The following is a 27,123-nucleotide window of genomic DNA, read 5'->3' on the forward strand; positions in this document are numbered from 1 at the left end:
GCATATGGGTTTACATACTGATGCTGCAAAATCAAATTTAAGTAGTATGAAATATTGAGAAAAATAGTCCCTTCTACTGTACTTCTTTACTTTCTTACTCCAGCACAATATTATTTATTGATAAACTAAAATTTTTGCAATTACTATTTTTTAATGGAAGCTTACTTTCCATCTGCAAGCTGGAAGTAGGTCTCTTAGGTCAAATTGGACACTGCCAAACTGGAAGGCAGTTTTAAGTGGGTCGAACAAGGGTTTGCCATAGGCTTGACTCTTTAATAATTCAATTGCAATTTAGAGCATGGAGAAAGCACTCATATGGCATTTGCAGATCAATATAGGAAACACAATTACTTTCGAAAGCAGAATTGCAATTCAAAGCAGTGTTCCAAAATCAAATTCAGTAATGATACCGACACTACAGGTACAGAACAAAAAAAAGTTATTCAGAAATACAGCTGTTTAGGCAATAGCAGTATTGAAAATGTTCAGGTGTAGTAGCAAAAGTTCAGACTTAATATGACTTAGAAATATGAAGCGCTTGCAAGAAAGGCAGTGGTGTTCTTGGGAAATGCTGACAACTTGTGCATGTGTAAGATATGTGTTGTAACTGTTCTACCGTACTCAGTGGTTGGTGAGACTTCAGCTATAATACTACATACCGTTTAGGTCAGCACCACTTAAGAGACTGAATAAATTCAAAGTTGAGCAAAAGAGAAAGCATAAAAGATTTAGACAACAAGGTATTTGTTGAAAGGCTGAAGGATACAGCTGTGTTGATCTAGGAAGAAGACCAAAGCTGCACAAGATAACAGTCTTTCACTGTGTTAAACATTATTATAAATAGGACAGCTACTAACCACTCTTCATGCTCAGTGGAAGCAGGAAATGGATTATCCTGATTTGTGGCCTGGGATATTTAGTAGATATGAACAAAAAATTTATACCTGGAGTAGCACAAATGCCTTAGAATCCATATATTTTAGTGAAACTGTGTTATATCTGAATATTGGGAATAACATAAAGGGATAGATAGCCTACATGACTGATATCCTTTCCAAGCCAAGAATATCTTGAGCAGTATGAGTAATAGCATTATCTTTAAAAACTGAATTCTAAAATTAAATACGACTTCCTTTAGTATTCATGGCTCTTCTTACACATTATCATCCACATCATTGCTCTCAATTTGTATTGATACAGCATTTGTCACATACTACTCAAGTAAACTAACCACTCAGACCATACAGGGCTCTTTCTATAGTCTGAATGACCTCAGTAATACAGTCTACATTTAAAAGATAGAAAGCTGAGACAAAGAAAATAGGTCTGTAATCAGATAGCCTAAATGCCACCTGTCTTGTTCCTTCTATCCCTTAGCTGAAGTGGCATTTATTCCCCATTTTACTTTCCTCTCTTTACATTTCTCTTCAGAAGCCCACAGAGGTTTAGTGTCTTCCTTGGCTGACACAAGGACATAGGCTACCTAGTTAAGATATGAAGGATTGGAAAGATCATGTTTAATGTTAGATATTGGTAGTGTAAAAAAACCTGACCTGATCACTGTAGATTCCTGTTACAGTCTGCAGGGAGAAGTATTCCAAGGGATCAACAGTTCATCTACTTATTTTATATTTGTACTTTAAAATAAGATTAATCCCACCCATTTCTCCATTCACTGCAAAGGGATTGTAGATGACTGAGAGTGCTTATGGTCAGGTGAATCCCACGGTCTCTTGAAAAGCCTGTCTTCAGAGTCTTCTATGTTCTTATTTCCTGCTTTTTGGGTCTTATTAAAAACAGTGGATTATTTGCTCATGTACTACTTTCCTTTTATCAATTCTGCACAGCAAAAGTTATAATTCAGTTAAAGTTAGGATTGTAAATTGTTTTCTAGGTGCCAAAGCTCAATTAAAAAAAAAAAAAAAAGGAAATGTCATTAAATGTTAAAAAAAAAGTTTTTCCAATAGTTTTGAGTTTCTCCCAGCATACTTTTAAGGTGAATGGCTGCTGACAGATGGGCATCGTAATGCAGACAAACCTCTTCTTTACAGAACAAGGTTGGCTTTGTTGACACCAGTTCAGACTTTCAGAAGCTATCCTGTCCACAGTTCTCAAATCTGACCTGGAGAGACCGAGATAATTTTTCTTTTGTGCTTGCCTTCTCAGTTCAATTTCTCCAAATAATTTCCAATTTTGTTACCAAGAAGGAGTTGAACACTGGTGAACTTTTTCAGAAACTCAAAAAAGTGATCTACCTGCTGCAATGTTCAGCTCAGGGAGTCGGGTCTGTAATGGGTAATGATATGGTAAGTGCTTACAGGCTCTGCATTTAGAATTAAGATATGAGACAGGAATCAACAGTAGCTGGTTTGCCCAGTGCTGTGATGCCTAAGTTAGCCATTTAGAAACTCCAAATACAGGGGTAAGTCTGAAACATTGTCACAGGATATGGCTTAGACATCTCTCTGAAACTGATGCAGAGTCTGCAATTTCTCTCTTTGTATTCCTCCTCTCTCTCTTTGAAACTACAGAGGAAGCCTGCCTTTTGCTTCTCCTCCTCCAGAACTTCTTGCATTTTGTACAGAATTAATTCAGGTCTTGGTTCAATTTCTGTTCACATTATCCATCTGTCCATATCTTCCCTCTAATCTCCTTGCTAAACCCTACTTCTGTTTCCCAGCCAGTCTCTCTCTGACACCTTCTCTCATCCAGTCTAAGTGGTGCCTATCAAAATACAGCTTTTACTATCTCACCTTACTCACTTTGCAAGCTGTTTGCTAATGCCAAATCCAGCTCAAGCACTGAGTGTGCTGGTGCTCTTACACTGCCTGGCAAGCCTTTTCCCTGGTGTAGGATCATAAATGCCAAACAGGATAAATGGGCTAGCCATTCACTAAAAGTAAAGGCAGGGTTTGAAATTAAGTAACTAGTATGGAGGAAGACCTGAAGGAGGATTGAATGCTGGAGATTTCCTCAGTGTGTGTGAGACGGGAAGTTTAAAGGTCCTGGTTTCTCTAAATCTGGATAACTGCTTGTTATAGACAGTCAGCTGTTGCCAGAGGTGAAAAGATAGTCAGGAACGGTGATGCACAGGGTGAATCAGAATGAGAGTTACCCACCTAAAGTTTAAGCTTAATATAGGGAAGATTAATTTGAGACTCAGTGTTTATGTTCAATTGCTGAATAGCATTAACAAAACACAGTGACATAAGCCTCAGGAAATCATAAGGTAGCTTGGAAGTACTATATACTTCATAAGCTTATGGAGCACATTTTCTGTAACATCTTTCATTGTTGTGTTTTTGCTGTATATATATGATGTAAGAGTCTAACAGTGAAATAAAATTGCACTTCTTGTCTGAGTTAAAGTTCGAACTAATGACTGTCTTTTTCAGAAATTTTACTGTCTGGGTTAATCACTTACATCGTATTAATACTCCTTTTATGATACCAAATTTATAATCCACAGCAGAAATACCATGGCCTTCTAGGAAGAATGGAAAGGAATCAGTGAGTTTGTCCTTTGCTCATTTGATCAGTGATGTACTAGTATAGAGAGTTTTATAGTAATGCCTCCAGATATTTCTTTAGGCAGTAAAAGTCATTCTTTTGACAGCAGTAGTGTAGGCTGCTCCAAGTCCTCCTGTTCTTACAGCCTGTTTGAACATTGCTTGTCTGAGAGAACTGTAACCCAGGCAGAGGAACCCTTTTTTATCTCTTTTCCATTTCTTCACCATTTGGCCCAAGAGCTCACCAATGAAAACAAAAAAGTGTTGACAATGTTATAAAAGTAAAATTTTTACTTTATATATATATATATATAATATCTGTAAAAAGGCAAATGGCTTTTCTGGAGGGTATTTTGCAAACATGACTAACAGTATTTTTAATCTCAGCGACAGTGCAGTTATGGAACATTCTTGCCTACGTTGAAGCTCTTATTTAATAAAAATAAATACTGCAGTCCCTACTGTTTCACACCTTCCGCAGCATCTTGGCAGTAAATTTGCCTGTATGCCTCTATTATATTTTGCAAACATTAACTAGCTAAATGCCTCAGCTGTCACAGTGACTGAGAAAAGGATGACCAACAAATTAGGTTGGGAAGGCTATGTGGAGGCCATGTAGTCCCACCTCCACCTCAAAGCTGGGGTAATGTAAAAGTTAGATCAGATGACTAGAGGGCTTACCCAGTTGAATTTTGAAAATCTCCAAGGATGGAGATTTCACTGTCTCTCTGGACATCCTGTTCTGGGACTTCACTGCTCTCATAGTGAAGAATGCTTAATTTCCCTTATGCAACTAGTGCCTTTTGTCCTTCCCTGTGCATCTCTTGGAAGAGTCTGAGTCTGTCTTTTCAGCAGTGCTGCATTTGAGAGTTGAAGACAGCAATTAGCTGTTTTTTCCACGCTAAAGAAGCTCAGTTCCCTTAGCCTCTCTTCATAGACTAGACACTCTTCTCAAGCCCTGTCCATCTTACTGAGCCTACATTGGGCTTTCTAGCCAAGGTTTTTAGTGGGTGGATATAAAACAGGATGGGAAGAGTATAGGAACCTCTCCCATCTGAGTCCTGCTCTTCTAGTTAGCGTTATTGTTCTCATTATCTCCAGTGCAGTGACACTGGAACTGCTGTACTGCTTCACTTCAGAAGCAAATTATGTTTGAAGCACTTCCTATGCAGCTTCATAAAGAAATACACAGTATGGTTCAGGAAACACTAGCCTATGCCCCCACTAAGCTTTCAAACCCAGTAATTAGGTTAGGGTAATTTGGGAAATTGCTGGATTTTTTTTTTTCCCCACTAAAACATCCTCCTTTTTTTCTAGATTTTTTTTGATAAAATGAAGTTTTGAGAAATCATCCTTTCATAATAAAAACTAGTATCTGTTTATAGGCATGTAAGGCATAAGTGATATATAAATTCTGACATACTAACACCTCAATGTCTGTCATCATTACAGAGAGAAAATCTGTTATAAATGTATTCTAGATTTTTAACCGATAGATTGGAAAATGCCTCTTTCATTCCCATGTTATGGATGCCTAAGTGTGGAAATAAAGATCCCCAAAATCAGTGACAGTATTCTGTAAAATACCTCTATGAGGGATTTCCTTCAAAGAGATGACATAAAAAGTATTTCCATGTTTTATACAAAAATAACAAGAAGCTACAATTGAAGGATAAGTGATGGAGCACTGCCAAAATATTTCTAAGTTACAGCACCATCCCAAATTCAAGTTGGCACTCATTAATGCCTTTTTATTTTGGAATTTCTTTGATGATGATTTTTAGAATCTTAATGTTGGAATCTTTACCTCGATTTTGGGAAAAAAAAAATTCATTTTTAAGCAAATGTCTGTTTTAAAATAGCTATAAATTTTCTTGCAGATTAGTGACTCCAGGGCTAAAATGGTTTTGACTCCTATTTCTACTTTGTTTTACAAATTCTTCAAAGATTCTTGCGTTGTTTGACCCTTGGTCCTGAAGAAATGTTAATGTTTTCCATTACTACTCAGTATCAATTACTTATAGTATGTTTAAGCAAATAATTTCATGTTCAGATAAAGATCTGTCTTTCAAATCCTGTTGAAATAGAAAAGTTTGTTTATAATCCATAAATATCATATCCAAATAACAGGGAAGCAATGCTTGTTGGAAGAGGTCATACATTTTATTATTTAATTTTGTAATAATAAATATATCATCATATATCTGCATTTTAAGGCAGATAAAATTTAGGATAAATGATTAAGGTATAACTGAATTAAAAAAAAGGACAATAATAAAATTGATCATATTTTTTTCTGTCTTCTATAATTACCTGTTTGTGTGCTTAATGTAGAAGGCTAAGTATAAGGTAGAAAAAATGAAGAAGAAAATGATCACCTCGTTTCTGGTTTTATTTCTTATTACTTGCCCAGTCATTTGCACCCAGTTCACAGTGGATATGCACATGTTCCTATTTTGTTCAGCCTGTGTAACCTCTCCATCCATTCTTCAAACTTTTGTTAGTTCTTCCTCTTCTCTCCATTCTTTCTCCCTGTCATTTACTAATTGTATTCTTTTCTTCTTTTTATGTTTCTTCATGTCACTTCTTTTCTGTATTTTCACCATGAGGCATTACTTTAAAACATGTTTGCTGTCTTCATGAATCTTATACCTCATTAATATTCACACCAGTTTCTGGTAGTGATATGTCAGCCAAATTGCCACTTGAACCACCAAAGATAGGAATGTTATCAGAAAAGAGGCACAGAGAACTGCCATCAAATGGGTCAAGCTCAAAAAGAAACTTCAAAAGATGATACGTTGAAATTAAATGTGGGAAAAGGAGAAGAAGCATGGGTCCAGGAGAACAGATATGTGTCCAGCTCATGATAAAACTCAAGTAGTATTATGTAGAAAAATCTAAACTGGCTCTGAAGAAGTTATTTAAAGAACTAGAAGTCTTATATTAATGTTGCACTTTATGCAAGATAATGCACATTAACAGTTCCTTAGCAGTACTAGACTTCCCCATTATTCTACATACTAGTTTCAGCAGCAAAACTGTGTCTGCTGCAGTTTACCAGCTTGTTCTGGTGTATGGGCACAACCGAGAATGCAGAAAGAGAAATGTGTAATAGTATGAGAGAGGGAAATACTTCAAACCAGCATTGCCACTGAACCCTTTGTGATCTATTATTATGGCTTAAGTTCAGAGTTGAGTATTTCCACTGACTTTTAAAGCCATAGAGGCTTGTCCTTACACTTCAGGGATTGTTATAGACGATATTCACTAGATAACTCATGCAAAATTCTCTGAAGTTGATGGTACACTCTGTTAATTCAGTGAGATGTGAATCATGCCTTGAAGAAATTAGAATTAATCTTTTACTCTGAACTGTTTATTCCACTATTTCCAATATGGGGAGGCTTTTTTGCATTTTCTTTAAAACAGAATTTCACAGTTCTGATTCTTATAAAAAATGGAACCCTCAAATAGATGGAATGTGGGGAACAGGGAGGAAGGCTGTTCATTTAAAGGATTGAAATAGTTTGTGCCACTGGAAGTGTCCCAGTAGAAAATAGCTTTTAAATCTGAATTTTATACTGGAGAAGTTCGAGTTTGCACAGGAAAAAAGAATGGAGTTTTGTACAGTAGGGAAAAAAAAATGAAGTGATAGTTTACCAGCAGCCTTTGGAGAGAAAGTGAAAATGATACTCTAGAAGCTGGCAAGCTGGAAAAATAGACAGCGATTCTCCTGAAACACATTTTTTCCTATCCATATTAAAAAAAAAAAAACACAACAAACAAACAAAAAAAAAAACAAACCCAAACCCAAACAGGCATGCGTTGTTTTTTCCTCTATTTCTGATCCTACTGGAAATATTTTTGAAAAACAAAAAAAAATTTTTGTTAATGGAGAAGAATTTCCAGTTGTCTGACTTGTTCTGGAAATATTGACAATACAGTCAATAAAATAAATGGTGGGAAGTGACAGACAATGATAATCAGCTCCATTTGCTTCAAAGCCCAGAAAGGGTTCGATATACAGAATAGCTCCGAATGTGTGTATCGAGCTGGAGTTACTAATAGAATAGCTGAGACTGTAGAAGTCTCATTTTGCATCAGATTTGTGGGTTTTTTTTTCAGTCTCTAGTAACTTATTTTGACAGGTATCTTACCCATATTGATATTTTATGTTAGACAGATACAGAATGAGCAATAAATTAAGAAACAAGGTGGAACAAGAAAGGTCTCCTGCTCACAAAGCATAGAAATTTGAAATAAGGTATGTTTTAACCTCATTATACTAAACAGCTGGTAATTAGGTAATGTGAAGAAACATGTAAATGCTTTAAAATGCCTGTATATTTCTGATGCTCTATCTGAAAATCATTGTCATCACTTGTGAGTTTTCTGCTGAAATTTATAATATTACTAATAATTTACTATTAAACTCCAAAACTTTTTAAAGAAATGTGCTGGAAATATTTTTTCCTGCAGTTCAGAATATTCAGATTTTGAAATAGTTTGGAAATTTAGTGGAGAACTGAGAAGGAACAAATTGAAATCAATGTTTTATAGTTTCTCCTGAGTGGCTCCTACAGAAAGAATAGACTGAAGGACAAATTGAAGGTTTTCAGTATTTGGTTTTTTTCACATGCAGTTCAACAATTGGAACGTAGTTTTGTGAGGATACGATTTGCAACACAATTTCAGATCAAGGTCCATCTAATTCAGCCTTTTCTCCATGACAATGACCAATTAATATATTTTCAGAAAAGGATGAGATAATCAACTTCTGAGGTTAGGTGTCGTTCTCTGTAAAAGAACTTGGCTTACTCGGGAAAGCTAACACAATATTTCTTTTAAATATTTACTTAATGCCAACTATTAAATGCAACACATTTTCTTTATCCATAAAAATGTTCTTTTTTTTGATCTGAAGACAGAATGGAAAATATACATACTTATTATATTCAGTGCTTTAAGAAAAGTGTTGGGACGGAGTACTGGTTTTTTTCTGCACCTATTCTTCCAGTTCATATAGGAAGTCTGCAGCAGACACTTTCTCATATTGTATGTTTCCAAAGTGTCAAGCACAGCGGTTTCTGAATAACTAGATGGGTTCCAAATCACTTGGATCACTGGGTGCTTACCCTTCCTGGGGTGAGCTAGAGAATTATGCTCAAAAGTCCACATACTTTTTAGATATAAACACATGATTTTTCACAAGACATAGCGTATATTCCTCATATATATGACCCATATATATAAAGTGGTGCAGTGCTTTTCCAGTGTTCTTTCAGAACTGCTGCGTAGGAAGACTATGTGCTGTTGCGGCTTCATGACATGAGCTTGGTAGGTGTTAAGGAAATTTCTCTTGAATGGAACAGGCTGATCTTATGCTCTGACCCAGATCTATGAGCATGTGAGAAAGTAACAGCATCACCTTTTCTCTCCCCTTCAGAGTCTTCTTTAAAAGTGTTACAAAGACCTCAAGGTTTTCTTTTTGGAGGAGACCCTTGTGCCAGTGGATTCCTCCTGACTTGGTCCTGAGATTTAATTGTTCTAAAATTTGAAAAAAGCATTGTTCTTCGTATGTTACTTTGAGCAAGGATATATTGGATATGTACTCCATTTTCTAATTCTTTGTCATCGTACATCTCTGAAATTATTATTATATTACAGCATTCTAGTTATATTTCATTTATATATAATTTGTAAAATGCTATAAGAAGGAATCAATACTGTGGCAGCAAAGCAGTGTAGATTAAAAATGTTGGCTATGGTCAGATACAAAGTAATTTAATGTTTTCCAGAAAGAGAGCAGAGCAGATAAAGAAAAATGTTCCATCATGTCTTCAGTACTTAGTGTTTATGTGTAAATTGATGATCAAACAACACAATAAGGAATTGCACACTAATACACAGAGCTCATAGATAATGCATGCTGAGGTAAATGGCATCAATGATTCGTCAGTCAAGGTAATCTTCATCACTATTCAGCCAGCTTGGCTCCTGCCTGCTGTATGTACAGCAATGTACTAGAATGATTACTGTGCATTCACATACCAGAAGAGAGATCTGAGAATTAAAGGATTTCATGTTTCCTGCTGAAATACAAACAGCTGGTTCTGGAAGTATTACAAGTTCTGTAATACTTGTAGAAAGGTTCTTTACTTTTGTTTATGGACTTATCAAAGACCTATGAACATAAATACTGTCATCTGAAAATGAAGTAAAAACCATTTAGGTTCCTGCCTTGATGACTTAGAAATTAAATAACAGCAATCTTCATCATGGGAGATGACTTGATGATCTCTATCCTGGTCTGTCCAAGGCTCTAAAATCAGTGCATGATTGATGCTAAACAATAACCTTTTGTCAGTCTTAGCTCAGAGGCAAATAAATTAATGGCTAATAAGCCTGAGCTTCTTTAAGCATCAACTGTGATGCAGGGTCAAAAAATTTCAGCTAAGAGATGTTGCTTTGGTTGCCTTAAATAAATAGCAAAAGTACTTATAATCTGCAAAATATGAAATAAAAATATTTTTATGGAATTTCTCATTTAGATCTAGGTGCTCTTAAAAGCTAATAATCTTAGGACTTGACCAAACCAGATTTATCTTGAAACGAAAATAATTGAAACAAAAGCTCTGCAGCTATAGATTTTATATGGATGAACTGATGACCAAAACTATTCTTATACATCAAACACTGGCTAAAATCCAGGTATTAAGTGTTTCAGGTAGGCATTCCTCACCTGTACAGTACTATTAAACACACCATTACAGCCTGTTACTGAATAGTGACTTTCAGAAATCAGCTGCTTAAAGTCTGTGGTTCTTGTCTTTCCATCCTTTGCCTTGCTGTTTTCAAAAAGCCAAGGCCTCTTTCCAGGGTGGTTCTTACCTTGGGCATATTGAGGTGTATCCCCATATGCACAGGAATTTCATAAAGCTAGCTAAAGTTCGTTCTTATTTGTGACCTGCAGTGGTAGCATTGTGCAATGAAGGTTTAGGAGAACCCTTTTCATACTCAGCCAGTTTTCCTGTTTTTGAACTAAATGTTAACTAATAAGTGTTCTTTTCTTGTTTATCCTGATACCGTAAAGCCTTCATTGTTCTTGTTTTGTGCAATACTGTTTTTTTAAACCTTTGTTGTGTTGGAGATGTGTATTACATTTTCTTCTGACATCCTCACCAGCTAAAAACCATTAGTCACTTCTGCCTTTTTCAGTCTTTAAGGCGCACATCTTTGACAAATCACACTTGCACCCAACAATTCTGCTCTCAGTCCATAAATAATACCATTTCTTGTAGGTAAGATGCATCCATACACTGTGCCTTAGGCTGCTGTAGGCTACAGCGAACATTAGACTATTTGAGACTTCAGAGCAATCATTTGGCTTTCCATGAATACATCTGGACCCAAACAAACATTGAATGACATGACTGTAAAGCCTGATATTTTATAAAGTTAAAATATCATTAATATATTCAGTAGCATTCAGTTTGGATGGTCTGGGCTAATTCTTGATCCCTTACTCTTCCACTGGTCTAGAATGTGCATTTGAATGATTATGTACATTTCAGGTTTTCATTCATTTTCTTTTGTTTGTAAACTCTGGATTTGCTCTGTAAGACCAACTTCAGGCTCATTAGTGTCACTAGAAATTTATAAACAGTGACAACAACATGTAAAAACAACAGAGGAGAAGCAACCCAAATGTGTATTTATCTTGCAAACATCTTTTACTGTTAATTTCCTGTGTTCCTGTAGTAAAACTCACTATGCACTGCATGTTTAAGGTAATTGGTATAGTCCATATGCATGTAATCAAGTAGAGCTACTTTTTATTGAGATTTATTTTGACCTATGGTGGTGGTGAACAAAAGAATGGTTTGGAACAAGAAGAATAGGGGCTCTGAAAATTAGGAGGGGGAAAAGAACCCTTTTAATTTCATTGCACTGTATCTGCAGTGCAAGTGTATCCTAGGTTCCAGGTCAACCGTAAGTATTTTAGTTTTTATGTGATGTCTTGAAACATCACAGTTGGTTTAAGTTCTGTTTCTCCTTTTTTTTGATACAAATGTAGGTTTAGAAACTGCAGATGGCACATCTTTCACATTAACTTCTGTTTTTCTGCTGCCTTTTCTTTATTTTTAACTTCATTAGTGTTTAAGCTCACCAAATTTCTATCTTCCTGTCCTGCTTGTCACAGTAAGCAGAAATGGGAAGAGGAAGGTCATGATTCTGAAATAGTATAATTGCTATTAAAATAGTCAGAATAAAATTCATTAAAGGTTACTGCTTTCTTCTTCCCCAACCCTACACAGTTTGATTAAATATCACATTGTATTCAAGACTGTCATCTGACTGAATTTTTCCAGGAGTGGAACACTTCCTCTTCTGAAAATTAATCTAGATTTCAGTATTAGTCAGATAAACCATATTTAATTGCTAAAACAATCAGGTATAAAAATTATATCTATCTATACTTAAAAAGACTTTTTCCCAGTTTTATTCACAGTTGTGCTAATCAAGACTGCGTTGGGTGACTTGACTGGATTTGTTTGGTGAAGAGTTGGTGCTGATGTCCAGTCTGATTTTAAATACTCTCAAATCAACAGACTGTAGAATACATATACAAGAAAAATAGAAAAAAGTAAAGTTTGGAAAAATGGTTTCATGCCTTTCAAAAGACTTTTTTATTTTGAAAAAAAGGAGGTATAAATTTAAACAGATAACATAGTGAAAGGTTTTTTTCTTCCATGAGAAGTTGTTCTGTTTTGTATCAGTATAGCAAATTTCCATACATGTTTATTCAAGGATTAATGCCTTCTTTGAAAAGCTGGCTTTTTGAAGGTTTGGAGTGCAGTGGGAGGAGGAGTTAATTTGGTTTTGTTTAACGTGTGTCACTTGGAAATGGGTTTATATCAAACTGGAAATGCCATTCTTATATGCGAATAAGAACAGGAATAAGGGTTTTGTGTGGTCTGGCTAGTACACTTTCTCACTGTAGAAAAAATGTAATGGAAAATCCGGACATACTGTGAGTGGTTTTCACACTTCATAAGTTTAGCCATCTGTGGCAGACGATCTATTCTGTGTGTTTGTTGTCAGGTTCAGTTACATTCCTTTAAAAAGGGAGAGGATTGGGTTGGCTGGAAGCTTCTGGGCAGAGAGAGAGAGAGCGCGAGAGATTGCTCCTGCCCTGGGAGCAACTGAGCATACTTTAGGGGGAGTTCTCATGCTTCAGAAAAAAGAGGGGTGGAGGGAGAGGCAAAACAAAACCGCTTCAGGTAGAAGTTCAGGGAGATACTGAGAAACTGCAGAGAAAAAGAGGAAAGGACTCACAACCTGAGCTGATGGAGAAAGCAACTTCCCCAGCTGAGGCAGAGGGGATTATGCAGAATTTGCTGCAGACCAGAAAGCTGGGGAGTTGTTGGAATGGAGTGAAGCCTGGAAGCCAGGTGTCAGCGACCAAACAAGTTTTCACAAACCTCCTTTTGTTTCTATTCTGCCTTTTGTTTGTATTCTATTCTAATAGTGTGTAATGCTGGGGTTTTGGCAACTGTGTAACCACCATGAAAGACCACTGGTGCTTACATAACTTGAAAAGCCTTACAGAGCTATACATGGTACCAAAGCAGAATAAGAGGTATGTTTTTCTACAATAGAATGTGTTGCATTGGTAGATTTTAAGGCACTTTTGGAAGGAGGGGAAAGGAAATTTGATGCAGGCTGTTCTGCAGGTGCACAGCAGCATGGATGAGGTCAGGGCTGAGCAGAAAAGGCCAAGAGACGGCTTACCTGTGACACTTATAGAAAGGCCTGAATTAAGCAGTTGGGCACTTGGTGAGTTTGTCTAATCCGTGCCTTACAGCAGGACTTACATGGCCATTGTTCCCCAGCACGAACCACATTTTAGAGAAAGTGATTAATCGGGGCTCTGCTCACTCTGCCACCTTTAATCTTAGACCAGGAAAGCAAAGCATTGTGAGTGCAGAATAAAATTAATACTGCCTGAACAATCGAACTGAGCCAAACTGACACGCGGAAACGAACTTCACAACTCACAAAGAGTTATAAAGCAGGCATGTTTATTGCGGCGCCGGGTGCAAGGGGATTTCTCCACAAAGCTTGCACACCGGGTTAAAATCATGACAGGTATTTAAAACAAAGTTAGTTACGCCTACTGGTGCTACTCCTTAATAACTATTGGTTAATACTTTTCTTACTTCATCTTAAAGTTACAGTTCTCTTTTAATTCACCACGCATGCTCAGAGAGGAGGGGGCTAAATTGGGTTGGGGCTTCTCTAGCTAGGAGGTGTGTTTTTTAGTATTAAAATGAGATTATAATGAGACAAGTTAACTCTAGGGCACTATTTTGGCAGTCTTTTCTATTTTTCTACGATTCATCCTTGTACTAATCATTATTGCTAGTTAGCAGAGAGTCAGTGAAGACAAACTTTATCAGCAGAGACTCAGTGGAGACAGTCTTTATCTCTGATATGTCTAAGTACCAGGTGCAGTTGTTACAAAGTATCTTCTCTAAACTTTTCTTTCTTACTTTTAACCCTTGTTTCTCAAAATGCCCTGTAACAAAACCCAGAGCCTTTGATTGCTGAGGAGAGGTGTAACTCTGAAGAATTGCAGAGGTGGTGAGATTTCTGCATGGAGAAAAGGATTAAAACTCTTCTACAAAACAGATCCCGCATGAGGAGCCAAAAGCAGGAATTCAAACTGCTGCAGTTGCTAGGAGTGGGACTGACCTTCTCTGTCTTGAGACATTCACAGGTGACATCTGTGTTACATGCGGCTGTTTCTACAGTCAATAAGAGAGATAGGTGTGATTATGGAGTGAGCTGAAGGAAAATTGCACTTTCTTTTGGTTCCATGGTCTGGAGGACTAGCTCAGATTAGCTCTGTACATTATGTCTGCGCTTGGGCAGATGAATCCTTGCTCTTGTGAATAAACAAGGGCTGTGGCGCAGCATGTGGAGTCTCATTAGCTACCATTATTTGGAGAAAGTCAGTAGTGAAGGAGAGGCAGAAGAAGCCAAGATTTTCTCACACCTTTTTTGTTTGTTTGTTTCTTTCCTGTAAACCAAGATTAATATCTCATTTCTTTCAGAGATAGAGGGGGTTTTGGTGGTGCTTTTTTTTTTTAATGGTAGCTGAAAGTTTGCAAAGTAGTCCGGTATCAGTTGAAAACAGATGGTGTTAATTCATCATATGCATATCCTACTGATAAGTATAAACTGTTCCGAATTTTTCTCACCAGTATTTTCTGGCCAGGATTCTCAGTTAGATTGCAAAAGAAGAGAATTTAAAGTATGTTCTGGTGGACTGGGAAAAAACTCTTTATAATCCAGTAAAATTTTCCATAGATGAGATCTGAGTTTCAAATAAAATTTATTATTCTGACTGAGGAGAATGACATATAATGATTTGTGTGTTACATAATGAGAAACAGTGTATAATTAATTACTATGAGTGAATGAGTCCATGCTAAAGATGTTGCATTATGTGCAAAAAGATTTATTCCAAGGACTTTGTCATTCCAAAATAAAGATGACTGATGTCTTTTTCTACTGCCACAAGTAGCTTCATGATCAACTAATCCCAAAACTAAGAATTAATACTTTGGTATGATATCCTTTAATATAACTCTTTTGAATTACCAAAGACAGAATCACATTGCATCTGTATCAGAACATATTACTGAGGTACAGTTCTGTGTCATTAGTTAGTTAAATCCAAAACCAGGCTGTGCTGGAGACAGGGCGCATCATGTGCAAACAATATTTGTATCTTAACCAGGCATGGGCATCGAATGGTCCATCCGCTTCATAGAACTTTTGATAACTTTCCACAGGTTAGGCTGAGAGTATCTACAGTTCTGTATTTATGTAAAATGCCTCTTAGACTGTCAGTGAAACAATAGGGGGAAAACAAGAAGTGATGATTGATTAAGAAACACGAATTATGTTATAGTGTAGTATACTATGTTATAGCATAGTACATAGTCACCATGAATCTACAGACTTTGTCTTAATCTTGTTAAGCACCTACCTCATAGCAATTCCAGCTTTGCCATTAGTGTTTCCTCCTTGTCCAGCTTGCTGTTATGCAGTACATAGAGTTCCATATACCTTATCCTCTGTTTTGTCATTTATTTCATAATCTTTTGGATTGTCAAAGCAGGATATGCTTCAGAAACCTCCTTTTCAGAAACTTTCATGAGCCATAGTCTAGCGTCTAGGTAAATCCATTCATTTAGATATTTTTTTTTCTTTTAGCAAAAATTGGACTATCTTCTTAAAATTCACAAGTATTTTACAAATGAGGAAAGATTTTAGTTCACAGACAAAAGTATTTATTCTGAATTCTTTATCAGATTCAGCCTTCAGTCCTGGACTCAGGTCTGTAGTACTATAGCACTCAGAGTACAAACTGGAGTTGGTGCTGAAAACACAGTACTGTAGCAGTGGGAGAATAGTATTTTCTTTCTGTGAAGTCCCTTGATAGTTTTTAATATACTGACATATAATAAAATACTTAAGAATATTTAACATACTGTAATGCAAAGCATATAGACAAACAATTAGTAAGCATCAGTAGGTGTTGCCTATGCAGCAGTTATATATTTCCTGCAATGTTTTCAAGCTGCAAAGTATGAAATCTGTATTTCCCATTCAGAGAAGAAATTCTGACCATGTTCTTCTGTTTTGAGGACAGGGATTTTCCTTTCTCCTCTCTTTTCCTCCTTCACCTTCCTTTTTCCTATTTTTTCCCTTTTTTTATTTTTCAGAGATTGAATAGAGGAAAAAATATTGAGCCCATTTGGTACAGAGATTTCAATGCAGAAGCAGTGTCCAACTCTGACAATTTGACTCTTGCTGTTAGCTTGACAGATGCCCATTGTCTGAATCAATCTGCCAGAGATTTTTTCCCCATTGTAAAGTAACTGAGATACATGTAATTCTATATACATTTAATATAATTGGACAGTGAATCTCTTATGTAAGCTTGTATCCCAGAACACTTTGCAAAGATGGGTAACGTGATTACAAAGATAAATAGCAAAGAATAGCAGAGGCAAAAAGAATTTAAGAATAAAAAAGAAAATAATTGTTTTCAGATGAGTTTTGAAGATAATGTTACTGTATGAGGCAGCCAGAAATGTCTCCCTTTTGTATAAGGCTTAAGCTATGGAAGAAAAAAATTTGTAAACAGTATTGAATTGCACTAAGGGGAATGGGTAAAGAGACTGCTATGTCTTCAATGAGCAGAAAAAGCAAACAGTGTAGATATTGTTTATAGATATAAGCTAAGGAAATGCAATCATAAGCTTGTGAATAATATGTATGTTGTCTAAAATCAGTTAAATGCACACATATGGAGTATTGTTCCAGTTACACTATTTAAAGTCAAAGTTTCAAAATGTTGGATTTCATTCTTCTCACAAACTGATTTTCCACTGATATATTTATGCTGATTTAAACTGCTCTTTCTAATTTTTACCAGTATAAGTTGAGGTGGGAATTGCCCCATTGCCCTTATAGGCAGAAGTTGTCAGTCCTGTTCCAAACGAATCACAAATCGGTTAGTCTGTGTAAAACTACCTCTTCTGTGCAAACAACTGAGAACAACTATTATGCCTACTCACATAAAGTAGATGAAATGTAGGTTTAGATCCCTTTGAAAACCACTATGTAAAGGCCACATCTGTCTGTAGTTTGCATATCAAATTTCCATTTAATTTCTCCTTTCTCCCCCCAAGATCAAAAGAAGCATATGGCCTTTTATGTGTTTAACTGAGGAAAGAAGTTGATATCTCATGTCATGTCAGCTGTTAGGAAGTGCACTGTGCTGTTCCCCTTGCATTTGAAGTGAAAATGGCAATTTCAAACGATTTCACAGAGAAAATGAAAGGAGCACGAGGATGGAAAGTACAGAAGTGCTTATCTGAGGAATGAGTGACTCTGACTGACATGAATGAAAGAAAAGAAACTCTGAAAAATGCTTATTGTTTTGGAATATTCTATTTCTAAAAATTTTATATTGGTTTTAACAGAAGAGAATTTTATCTTTACAGAGCCTCCAAAGGAGTGAAAAAAAAAAAAACCCTGAGAAAATCAGACTGGCTGGCATCTCAATGCTGCTGTGTAGTGATTTAGAAACTAGTTTTCCGCCTGACTGCTCAGTCCCCAGAGCAAAATACTTGCAGAAAAGAAAAAGACAAGAGTTACATTAAAGGAAAGCTCTAGTATATTACTCATGAAGCAGAGTATTTCCCTCCCACACACAAGGCCAAATTCAGCTCATCAATTCATCATCCGCTCCTCTTGCCAGCAATGGCACACAAGGCAAGGCAATACAGGTTGGCCGATAGGCTTTTACTGATGGTTAGAATTTGTTCAGAGCATGTATTACTCCATTCTCAGCACTGCTGATGAGAATAGCTTTTATAAATACATATTTTAATATGTTTTCTTTTCTATGCATGATTCATCTTCTTCCCTTTACCTCTTGGCTTCAGAGGTGGGTTCCCACACTATGTGGTTCTTCATGCTGTAAAAGTGACCCCGTGTCAGCCTTAGCCAGTGGAGAGAAGTTTCTCAATATTGGGGCTCTAATGTTTGTTACCAAGGGTTAACAAAGCTGGTCCCCTCTAGTCAGTGGTTAGCACATAATAGATATTAAGTCCAGAAGGGTGCACAAAAACTTACATGAGAAATTATTACTTTGCACAGGACAAGCTACAAAACATTGTCCAATATCTCTGTCTGCATCCTACAAGAAGACGCAGTTAAGGATTCCATACTGACAATGAAGTAATCTAATATTAGTGTATTAAGTTAGTATCTTTTGGAATTAGGTTTCATTTACAAGCAATTGTAAAGATACTGTTAAATTACCAAAAGGTCCTTAATGAATGATAACTGATTTTCATAGATTCTTTGAAGTAAATTAAATGTTTAAAATAATGAATTGCCAAAATTTCTAACTGTTCTTACTGATGCATTTCTAATGATGAAGAGCACATACCATAATACCGAGTAACACGTACCAACCCTTAATAAGTAGAACAGCTTCATTACAATTGCAAATTTTACTGTGAGCTTTGTGGATTTAGAGGGGTTGCATTTGGGCAGTTTTTTGATGTATGAAAAATCCTGGATGTGAAAGCTGGAACACAGAGAACTACAGCACAGGCTTCACCTTCCACCCTATCACTGTCTGAGTAAACTGCATTGGTCCCAACCTAAAGTGAACTTTTTCAGAATGGGAGAGTAATTTCCGTCCCTCCACTGCTTGATATCTTTTCTAGATGCAAATGATTTATTCCCAGTAATTTTGTTTAACACATCAGCGTGCATCTCTCGAACTGATGCTAGTCATGAGTTTGCTGAGCAAGCTGATTGACTATATAGTCCTTGTTTGAAGATAAAAAATATTATTTGCATTATTTGTCTTGTAATCAGGTGCAGCCAAATTTCTGCTGACATTTCAAGTCTGTTGCAAGTCAACATCAGATGCTTCAGGAAGCCTTACCCTGCAGAGGGTAAAGTTTTGTTCCTCTAGAGTGTAGAACAGGCTTTCCACCATGCTGTTGAGTCTTCAGAGGACTGTGGCAGAGGAGTAGCTTCAGCTATGACCCACTTTACCTCTGCTTTTTCATAGCACTGCAGACTGTAGGTAGTCTAACATCCCTGTGTCTATTACATAGGCTATCAGGTGGTGAAAAACTCTAACAAGGATGCTGTCATTACAATTGTAATTGATATGTGTATATGTATACATATTGTATACATTATTTGCAGGATTTATCGCTACTTATACCAAAAAATATATCTAAATACAGGTCTGTTTTGTCAGCTCTAAACAGGACAGAAGAAGAAGTTAAAGTTTGTTTGTGTTGTGATGACAGAAAATGTTAAAAGAACAATGAAAATGAGGGTTACATATTTGCTACTAAAATCCAAAATATGCAAGAAGTATATAGGAGTGTATGCCCAAGTGTGAAAGCTCCGTTCTTTGAGCAAATGAAGCTAATATCCAAGCATGGCTGGATGAATAGAGAGACAGGAGGATGCAAGAACAGCACCATATCATATTCAAATAAATTCAGTTGAGAAGAGGAGGAGAAAGATTGAGTAACTAGAGTCAAACACACTGTTTAGAGGTAGAAATTCATTACAGATCTCCTGAGCCATTCAGGCCCCTAAAGTAAACTATCTCTTTAAAGCAGATAAAAAGCAGTGGAACGTATGAGTATTTCCTAGTCCTTGACTGATCTTTGTAGTGGATCAGAGTCTTGCTGGCCTCGTCAGCAATGCCAGCAAATTGGAGGAGACAGAAATAGGTAGAAAAAAGTATTTTCACAACGATTCACAAGGAATAGGATGGTCATCTCAAAGGAATTATTCCCAAATCACCATACAATTTAACAGGGTTCACGAGGCTTTGTCCAGATGACCTTTAAATATTAAAACTCAGGAGATAAAGCACATCATGACTAATGTGCATTGGCAAGGCAGAAAAGGAAGGTTTTGCTAAATCTGTTTGCACGCAACCTTCAGCTCATTGTTTTGAGTTCCTCACTGTGATGTTATCTTGTCATTGAACTGCAAGATTGAAGAGTGCATTCTTGTCCTATTATCAAAACGTTGTTAAGCTTAAAAATTGGTGGGGGAGGGGGAAAATTGTTTCTTCATCAGTTCTTTAATCTGTAGTATTGGGGAGAACATATCTGTAGCTTTGTCTTAAGCACAAGATTTGGACTTACTTTAGCAAGGACAGCTTTGCCTCAGAAGCAGATCTGATTACCATTATGTCCATCCTGAAGGGAGGTCCCAGAGTAGTGTGAAATTCTTTCCATATACAAGGGTCAGCAATAAAGTAATAACGTTTATAAGGTTTTCATGGCAAAACAAGAGGCCGAATAAGTTACTACTAGTTCTTGAGATTTACAGTCAGTATTTAGAGTGATCATTTGCTAAACACAGAAATGATTTTTAAAAATCAGTGAGGGTGGTAGTAGATAGCTAGAAGTAAATGGGTTAGAATGAAGAAGATGGAAAACGTGATAAAATATGGTAGAAAACGTCATGGCTTATTCAGTCAGAGAGCTTGCTACAGTCACCTGTCTGACGTCTAACCAAACCTTTAACCAGGAATTGTAAGGCCTGAGAATGCCTGCCTATATTTGATAGGGTTTTTTATCTGGATCCAGAGTAGTCTTATGAAGGTTTCTGCCCCATCTTTTCTTTGAATACTTTTAACATAAAATAAGCATAACGTTATAAATATATTACAGGGACCAAAAATACAGGGTAAGGGGTAGACAGCACAATTACTCCTTTCCAATCCCAATTCTTTGTGATAAAAAGATTAGAATTTGGTGAAGATCAGCCCTAGCTTGTCTTTTTTCTTTGCTAGTTAACAAATTCAAAGGAAATGCAAAAACTAAATTTAACAACTACTCCAAAGTTATCTACCAAAATACTGCAGTTCAGCTTCCCTCAAATCTACTAACGCAGTTCCCAGGTAGCACGCTAACATAAGTGATAATGAGAATATCCAGGAAGAAGCAAAAAGCCCACACATTTTATCACAGTACTAAAATATCATATTCATTTTTTCTTATCCCAATGTAAATATCAAGTAAAAATAATGAAGACTTGCCCTTTGTAAAAATAGCAGCTGACAACTAGAGGTTCTCAATACTTTTTCAAAAGCAAGTGGTACATCTTCCTGTAGTGTATATTAGTCTGAACTTCTTTATATGTAGACAAGGATATCAAAAAGTATTATAGAGCTTTTAATTAGTGTGTTATTAATAGCTCTTCCCCAATAACAGTGACCATCTGTGACTGCTTCACCATCTGTGATTGCTATTTCAGTTTGGGAGGGGGAAATAACAGTGGTATTGGACTGAATTTACAATATAAATTAATAGCCAACTAGACCTACTGTAGATGATTAATTTGTCTTTGATTATAAGTACACACTGAGCAAGAAAAAATTAGTTTCTTTGATTTGTTGGCACAACATAGGTTTGGGAAACGGCCACGGGAAGCTGAAAACAAAATTAAATTGCATTTATTGAAATCTGAAACATGCAAAAGTTGATGGAATTTAGATAAAGTGGATGAAAAGAGCTTAAATGGCACTTGAAAAGGTAGTGAATGTTTCTTTAAAGATCCATGACAAATGATGTGTTGATTATTGTGATTTGCTAAGGTTAGGTAATGGGAGCAGCAAAAGCAGGTTGTAAACACTTTTTAAAAACTTTTACAATTTGTTGACAACATATTAGAATAAACAGAGAAAATAGTGAGTTATAAACTCCTAATTAAAATTAATCTCATTGACATCTGAGTGAAGTAGCATTTATTTCAGAAGAAATTCCATTTTTAATTAATAACAGTTAATGCTTGCTAAAGTGCTGTGCTTGCCTGCAGAGGCAGAAGAGTCAAGTTCATTAATATTATTTTTACTTCCATAAACTGTGCTAAAGTGTTTCCATATTTTGCTTTTAACATGGCTGTATTCTGTAATGGCTGCGGTGATTATTTTTTGAGTATGTGTATAGCTCAATCCCTTTTCCTTTACCAAGGCAAAATTTTAAGAAGCTATTCGGGTAATAGGATACAATTTCAAAATCATTCAAGTCCCACTTCTTAATGTATCTACATTGTGTGGGAGCCTAAATTTACTTCAGAACTAAAAATAACCTTTCAAAACCCCTAGTGACTTAGGGTGCAGTTTAGATTGCATCTAACCAGTTGCATTGCCTACTTTCCTAGTTGATGAAGAGAGATAGGCACCTCCAAAAATGACTCATCAGCCTAAGGTAGATGCTTCTCCTAGCTCAGGGTGAATCACCCTTCTACCATTAACTGTGGGGAAGTCTGGACATCTGGACTGAACTAGATTCCTATATTTTTATACTGCTGAACTTTTTTGAAGTTTGAAACTGTAGCTTTGGAACTGGAACAAATTTCATTTAAGAAAGTCTTCAGTGAACTGAAGAAATCTGATACCACTTGTGTAAAGCACAAGAATCTTCCCTGAAAATATATATGTAGCAGCAGAGGTGAGACAAAACTTACACGGTGGACTAAGAACTACCTGTTGTACCAAGTGTGTTGGCACCAAAAAGTCTTGCTTTGGTGTCTGGATTTCAGTACAAGTTATAGCTGCTCAGTAAGCACTCAGTGTCTGTCTCAGAGACTTCTATTTGAGTAACAGATTATACTATATTTATATATGATTATGTATATATGTACATTTATAATTATACATACTTTTTTCCTACTAAATGTTATAAAAAAGGAAGGTGTGTAGGTCTATATATATATATTCCCCTCCCACACACACATGCATTGTATATGTTTATGTATAAGCATACCGAGGTTAAAAAAACACCTTTTAAATTACAGTCAATTCTGTATTTCAGAATTTCAAGAATATAAAGTAGATTTTTCAATCTTAGGCTAAACAAAGTCCTAGTGACTATCACCCTTATTTTGCATTAGATTGCTTGTTTTTCTGACCTTTAGCAGACTGCCAGCATTTTTTCATGCCATTTTCTGATGCTTATTCACAGATACCACAAGCTTCCTCTCTGTTAGAGAAAGTATGTGGTTAAGATATAAAGCCATACCATGAAAAAAATTTAAACAGCTCGTGATTAATTTGCAATCAAGCCTCCAGAATAGTGATTCAGTCTTGTTTCTTCTGTTGCAGACAAAAGGTTCTTCAAGTATAACTCCATCAGGCACTCAAAAGAAGGTGAAGAGGACTCTGCCCAACCCACCTCCAGAGGAAGCAACAGCAGGAACTCAGTCGCCATATACTTCTGTGGGATCAGTTTCACGCAGAAGGATTTGTAGGACCAATACTATGGCCAGAGCCAAAATTCTTCAGGATATAGACAGGGAATTGGATCTGGTCGAACGTGAATCAGCCAAGCTTAGGAAGAAGCAAGCAGAGCTAGATGAGGAGGAAAAAGAAATAGATGCCAAGCTGAGATACTTGGAAATGGGCATTAATAGGAGGAAAGAAGCCTTACTAAAAGAAAGAGAAAAGAGAGAGCGTGCCTATCTCCAAGGAGTAGCAGAAGAACGTGATTATATGTCAGACAGTGAAGTTAATAATACCAGGTCAACCAGAATAGAAACTCAGCACGGCTTGGAAAGACCACGTACTGCACCCCAGACAGAATTTAACCAGTTTATGCCACCACAAACCCAGCCAGAAACACAGTTTGCCCCTGCTACAAGCCCATATGCTCAATATCAGTATTCCTCTCCTGCCCTGCCAACTCAAGCACCAACTCAGTTCACACAGCAATCACATTACCAACAACAGCAGCCTTTGTATCACCAGCAGGTTTCACCCTATCAGACGCAGACAGCTTTCCAGACAGGAGCTACTATGTCCTTTACTCCACAGGCTCAACCTCCACCATCTCAACAGCCATCATATCAACTCCCATCACAGATGATGGTGATACAGCCAAAGCCAAGACAAACCACATTATATTTGGAGCCTAAGATAACAACAAACTATGATGTAATTCGCAATCAGCCTCTCATGATAGCACCAGTTTCAACTGACAATAATTATGCAGTTTCCCAGCTGGGCAGTAAATACTCTACCTTGGACTTAAGGATAGGACTAGATGAGAGAAACAGCATAGCAAGCAGCCCTATATCAAGCATATCTGCAGATTCATTCTATGCAGATATAGACCACCACCATACACCCCGAAATTATGTGCTGATTGACGATATAGGAGAACTTACTAAAGGAACAGGAGCACTTGGTTCCAGTTTTAGCCTCCATGAGAAAGATCTGACCAAAACAGATCGACTGCTTCGCACAACTGAGGCCAGGAGAGCACAAGAAGTGTCAGACTTCCTAGCACCACTGCAGACTTCTTCTAGGTTACATTCCTATGTTAAAGCTGATGAAGACCCAATGGAGGACCCTTATGAGCTCAAACTTCTGAAACACCAGATAAAACAAGAGTTCCGTAGAGGTGCAGAAAGTCTTGATCATCTGGCTGGCCTGTCACAATATTACCATGCGGAGGGCAGCTACAGGCATTTTCCGAAATCTGAGAAATATAGCATAGGTAGGCTTACTCTTGAGAAACAGGCTGCTAAGCAGCTCCCAGCAGCCCTCCTTTACCAGAAGCAGTCAAAACACAAGAAAGCTTTGATAGACCCCAAACTAACAAAGTTTTCACCTATCCAAGAAAGCAGAGACCTTGAGCCTGACTATTCAAGCTATATGACTTCTAGCACTTCAACACTTGGGGGAATTACTACTAGGGCTAGGCTTCTTCAAGATGATATCACTTTTGGCCTTAGAAAAAACATCACTGACCAACAGAAATACATGGGGCCACCACTGACTTCATCCATCGGAGCAGGCCTTGGGACCGCACTAGGTCCAACAATGAGATCCACATTACAAGATGAAGCAGACAAGTCTTATAGCAGTGGTAGTAGATCTAGGCCCTCATCTAGACCCTCCTCAGTTTATGGGCTTGATTTGTCATTGAAAAGGGATTCTTCCAGTTCTTCTTTAAGACTGAAAGCCCAAGAAGCTGAACCCTTAGATGTTTCCTTTAGCCATGCAGCACCTTCTGGAAGAACTAAACCCACCAGTCTGCCTATTAGCCAAAGCAGGGGAAGGATCCCAATAGTAGCACAGAACTCAGAGGAAGAGAGCCCACTAAGTCCCGTTGGCCAGCCAATGGGAATGGCGAGAGCAGCAGCTGGACCCTTGCCACCAATATCTGCAGATACCAGGGACCAGTTTGGATCAAGCCATTCATTACCTGAGGTCCAGCAACATATGAGGGAGGAGTCACGGACTCGAGGCTATGATCGAGATATAGCCTTCATCATGGATGACTTCCAGCATGCCATGTCAGACAGTGAAGGTAAATTAGGCCTCAGACTGGTATCTTACTATCACAACGCAAATCCTCATTTCTATGCATGTGTCTAATTTTTGTTAGACTTCAAAGACTTGTTCTTTTTTCTGTTCCTTGGTGTATATTCTGTGTATCTACATTTCTGAGGTTTGATTTGTTTTGGTTTATTTGATATTTTTTATTTTATCCTAACAGCAGTTTCTGGATGGTGTTAAGCTACTCTAGCATGCTCACTATATTGTTGATTTGCTTTCCTTTTGGTTTGCTTGTGCATTTTCCTTTTCACTTGTTGATGTCTACTTTTCTAATCATACTGTGTAGAATATTCCATGTACAATACAGACCCTACCATCAGTCTTTATGTGGAGCCTTCTCCAGTGACTATGAATCATTGAACTTACTTGCAACAGGTTTTTTTGGGATTTGGAAAAAATCTCCCAAATCTCTAAAAAAATCTAGTCATTTTATTTGCATGAAATTTCATGACAGAATTCAAGAACTGATAATTCCACCTCCTGATGCACCACTTTAGATCTGTGTTTATATAGAAATAGTACGTTCATTAAGTACATACTGTATGTTAGAACCATATAGAGCTTAACGTGAAAGCAAAATAATGTTCTACATACGGTTTGTTGAAAGCATCCTGTCACGTGGACTTCTGTGCATTCAGAATTGTGATGATGTAAGATAAGTTGTCATTCGATGGTGCAAGACAATCTCATCCTTCAATAAACTTGCATAAAGTATTTTACTTCTATTGATGGATTATGCAGCGTAGCTGGTTTTATATGTACTCCATACAATATGTCTGCCAAATAAGCACAAGAGTTTATCTCACTTAGGTTCACGAAAGGAACTTTTCTAATGTATTATAAATTGTGCAATTAAAAATGTTTCTTCTGGATAAGTACAGCAGAATGTTAAAGCTGATGTTAAGCACTAAATAATTGCAAATTATGTATCAGTTTTGTTTGAGTCAGTTCAGACTTAATATATTCTAAATTGTTTAAAAATCATAAAGACAGTTTGAAAGAAAATGAAATTAATATGTTCAAAATTGTATGCACTCCCTTAACTTTTTCTTATGTGTATTTACTGCACAATAAAAGAGACTTTGCATGCGCTATATTGTCTGTAAACGGCAATGATTGTCTCAGAAGACACATTTGCATGATTATGAAGTATTATGGTTTATTTTTCAGGTTTATATTAACCTTGATGTTCATTATTGCATTATTGCTTTTTTACATAAGCTGAATCTTTCATAAGCATTAGTAAATTGAATCTATTTGCCTTCCTGATACTACAATATATTGAAGGGGTTTGTTCTGTAAGTTTCTTTTCATATTTCTTAGATATTTACGACCCCCTCATGAAGTCTGTGTTTCAGGGGAGGTTCAGGTTCATCGGCTTTTTTTATTTTTATGAGAAGTGTTTTCACTGTTCTTAAATCCTTAGCACACAGAGTCCTATAATTAAATCTGAAGGCAGTTGAGAGGAATTCTTCAAGTTGTGACTCGTATCATTTTTCTTCAATAAGTAGATGTTGTCTTGTCTCAGCTTGACTTGTGGCTTTTAAGGGTCATTCTGGGGCCACACTGTGAAAGACACAGGGCTTTCCTCCTGAAAACTAAGGAGAACCAAACTGCACCAAAAAA

The 27,123-nt window shown here is 36.8% G+C and overlaps 1 protein-coding gene across 1 annotated transcript in view; it reads left to right on the forward strand.

Moving 5' to 3' along the window:
* The window catches only part of PCLO (piccolo presynaptic cytomatrix protein), a 390,072-nt gene that overhangs the window by 204,469 nt on the left and 158,480 nt on the right, over positions 1-27,123 (forward strand). The window contains exon 7 of the mRNA XM_059817028.1: positions 23,260-25,468. Coding sequence (XP_059673011.1) covers positions 23,260-25,468 — 2,209 coding nt within the window. The remainder of the gene's footprint in view (positions 1-23,259; positions 25,469-27,123) is intronic.

The sequence above is a fragment of the Gavia stellata genome, chromosome 4 (genome assembly GCF_030936135.1).
Source record: "Gavia stellata isolate bGavSte3 chromosome 4, bGavSte3.hap2, whole genome shotgun sequence".
In the NCBI taxonomy this organism is placed as follows: Eukaryota; Metazoa; Chordata; class Aves; order Gaviiformes; family Gaviidae; genus Gavia; species Gavia stellata.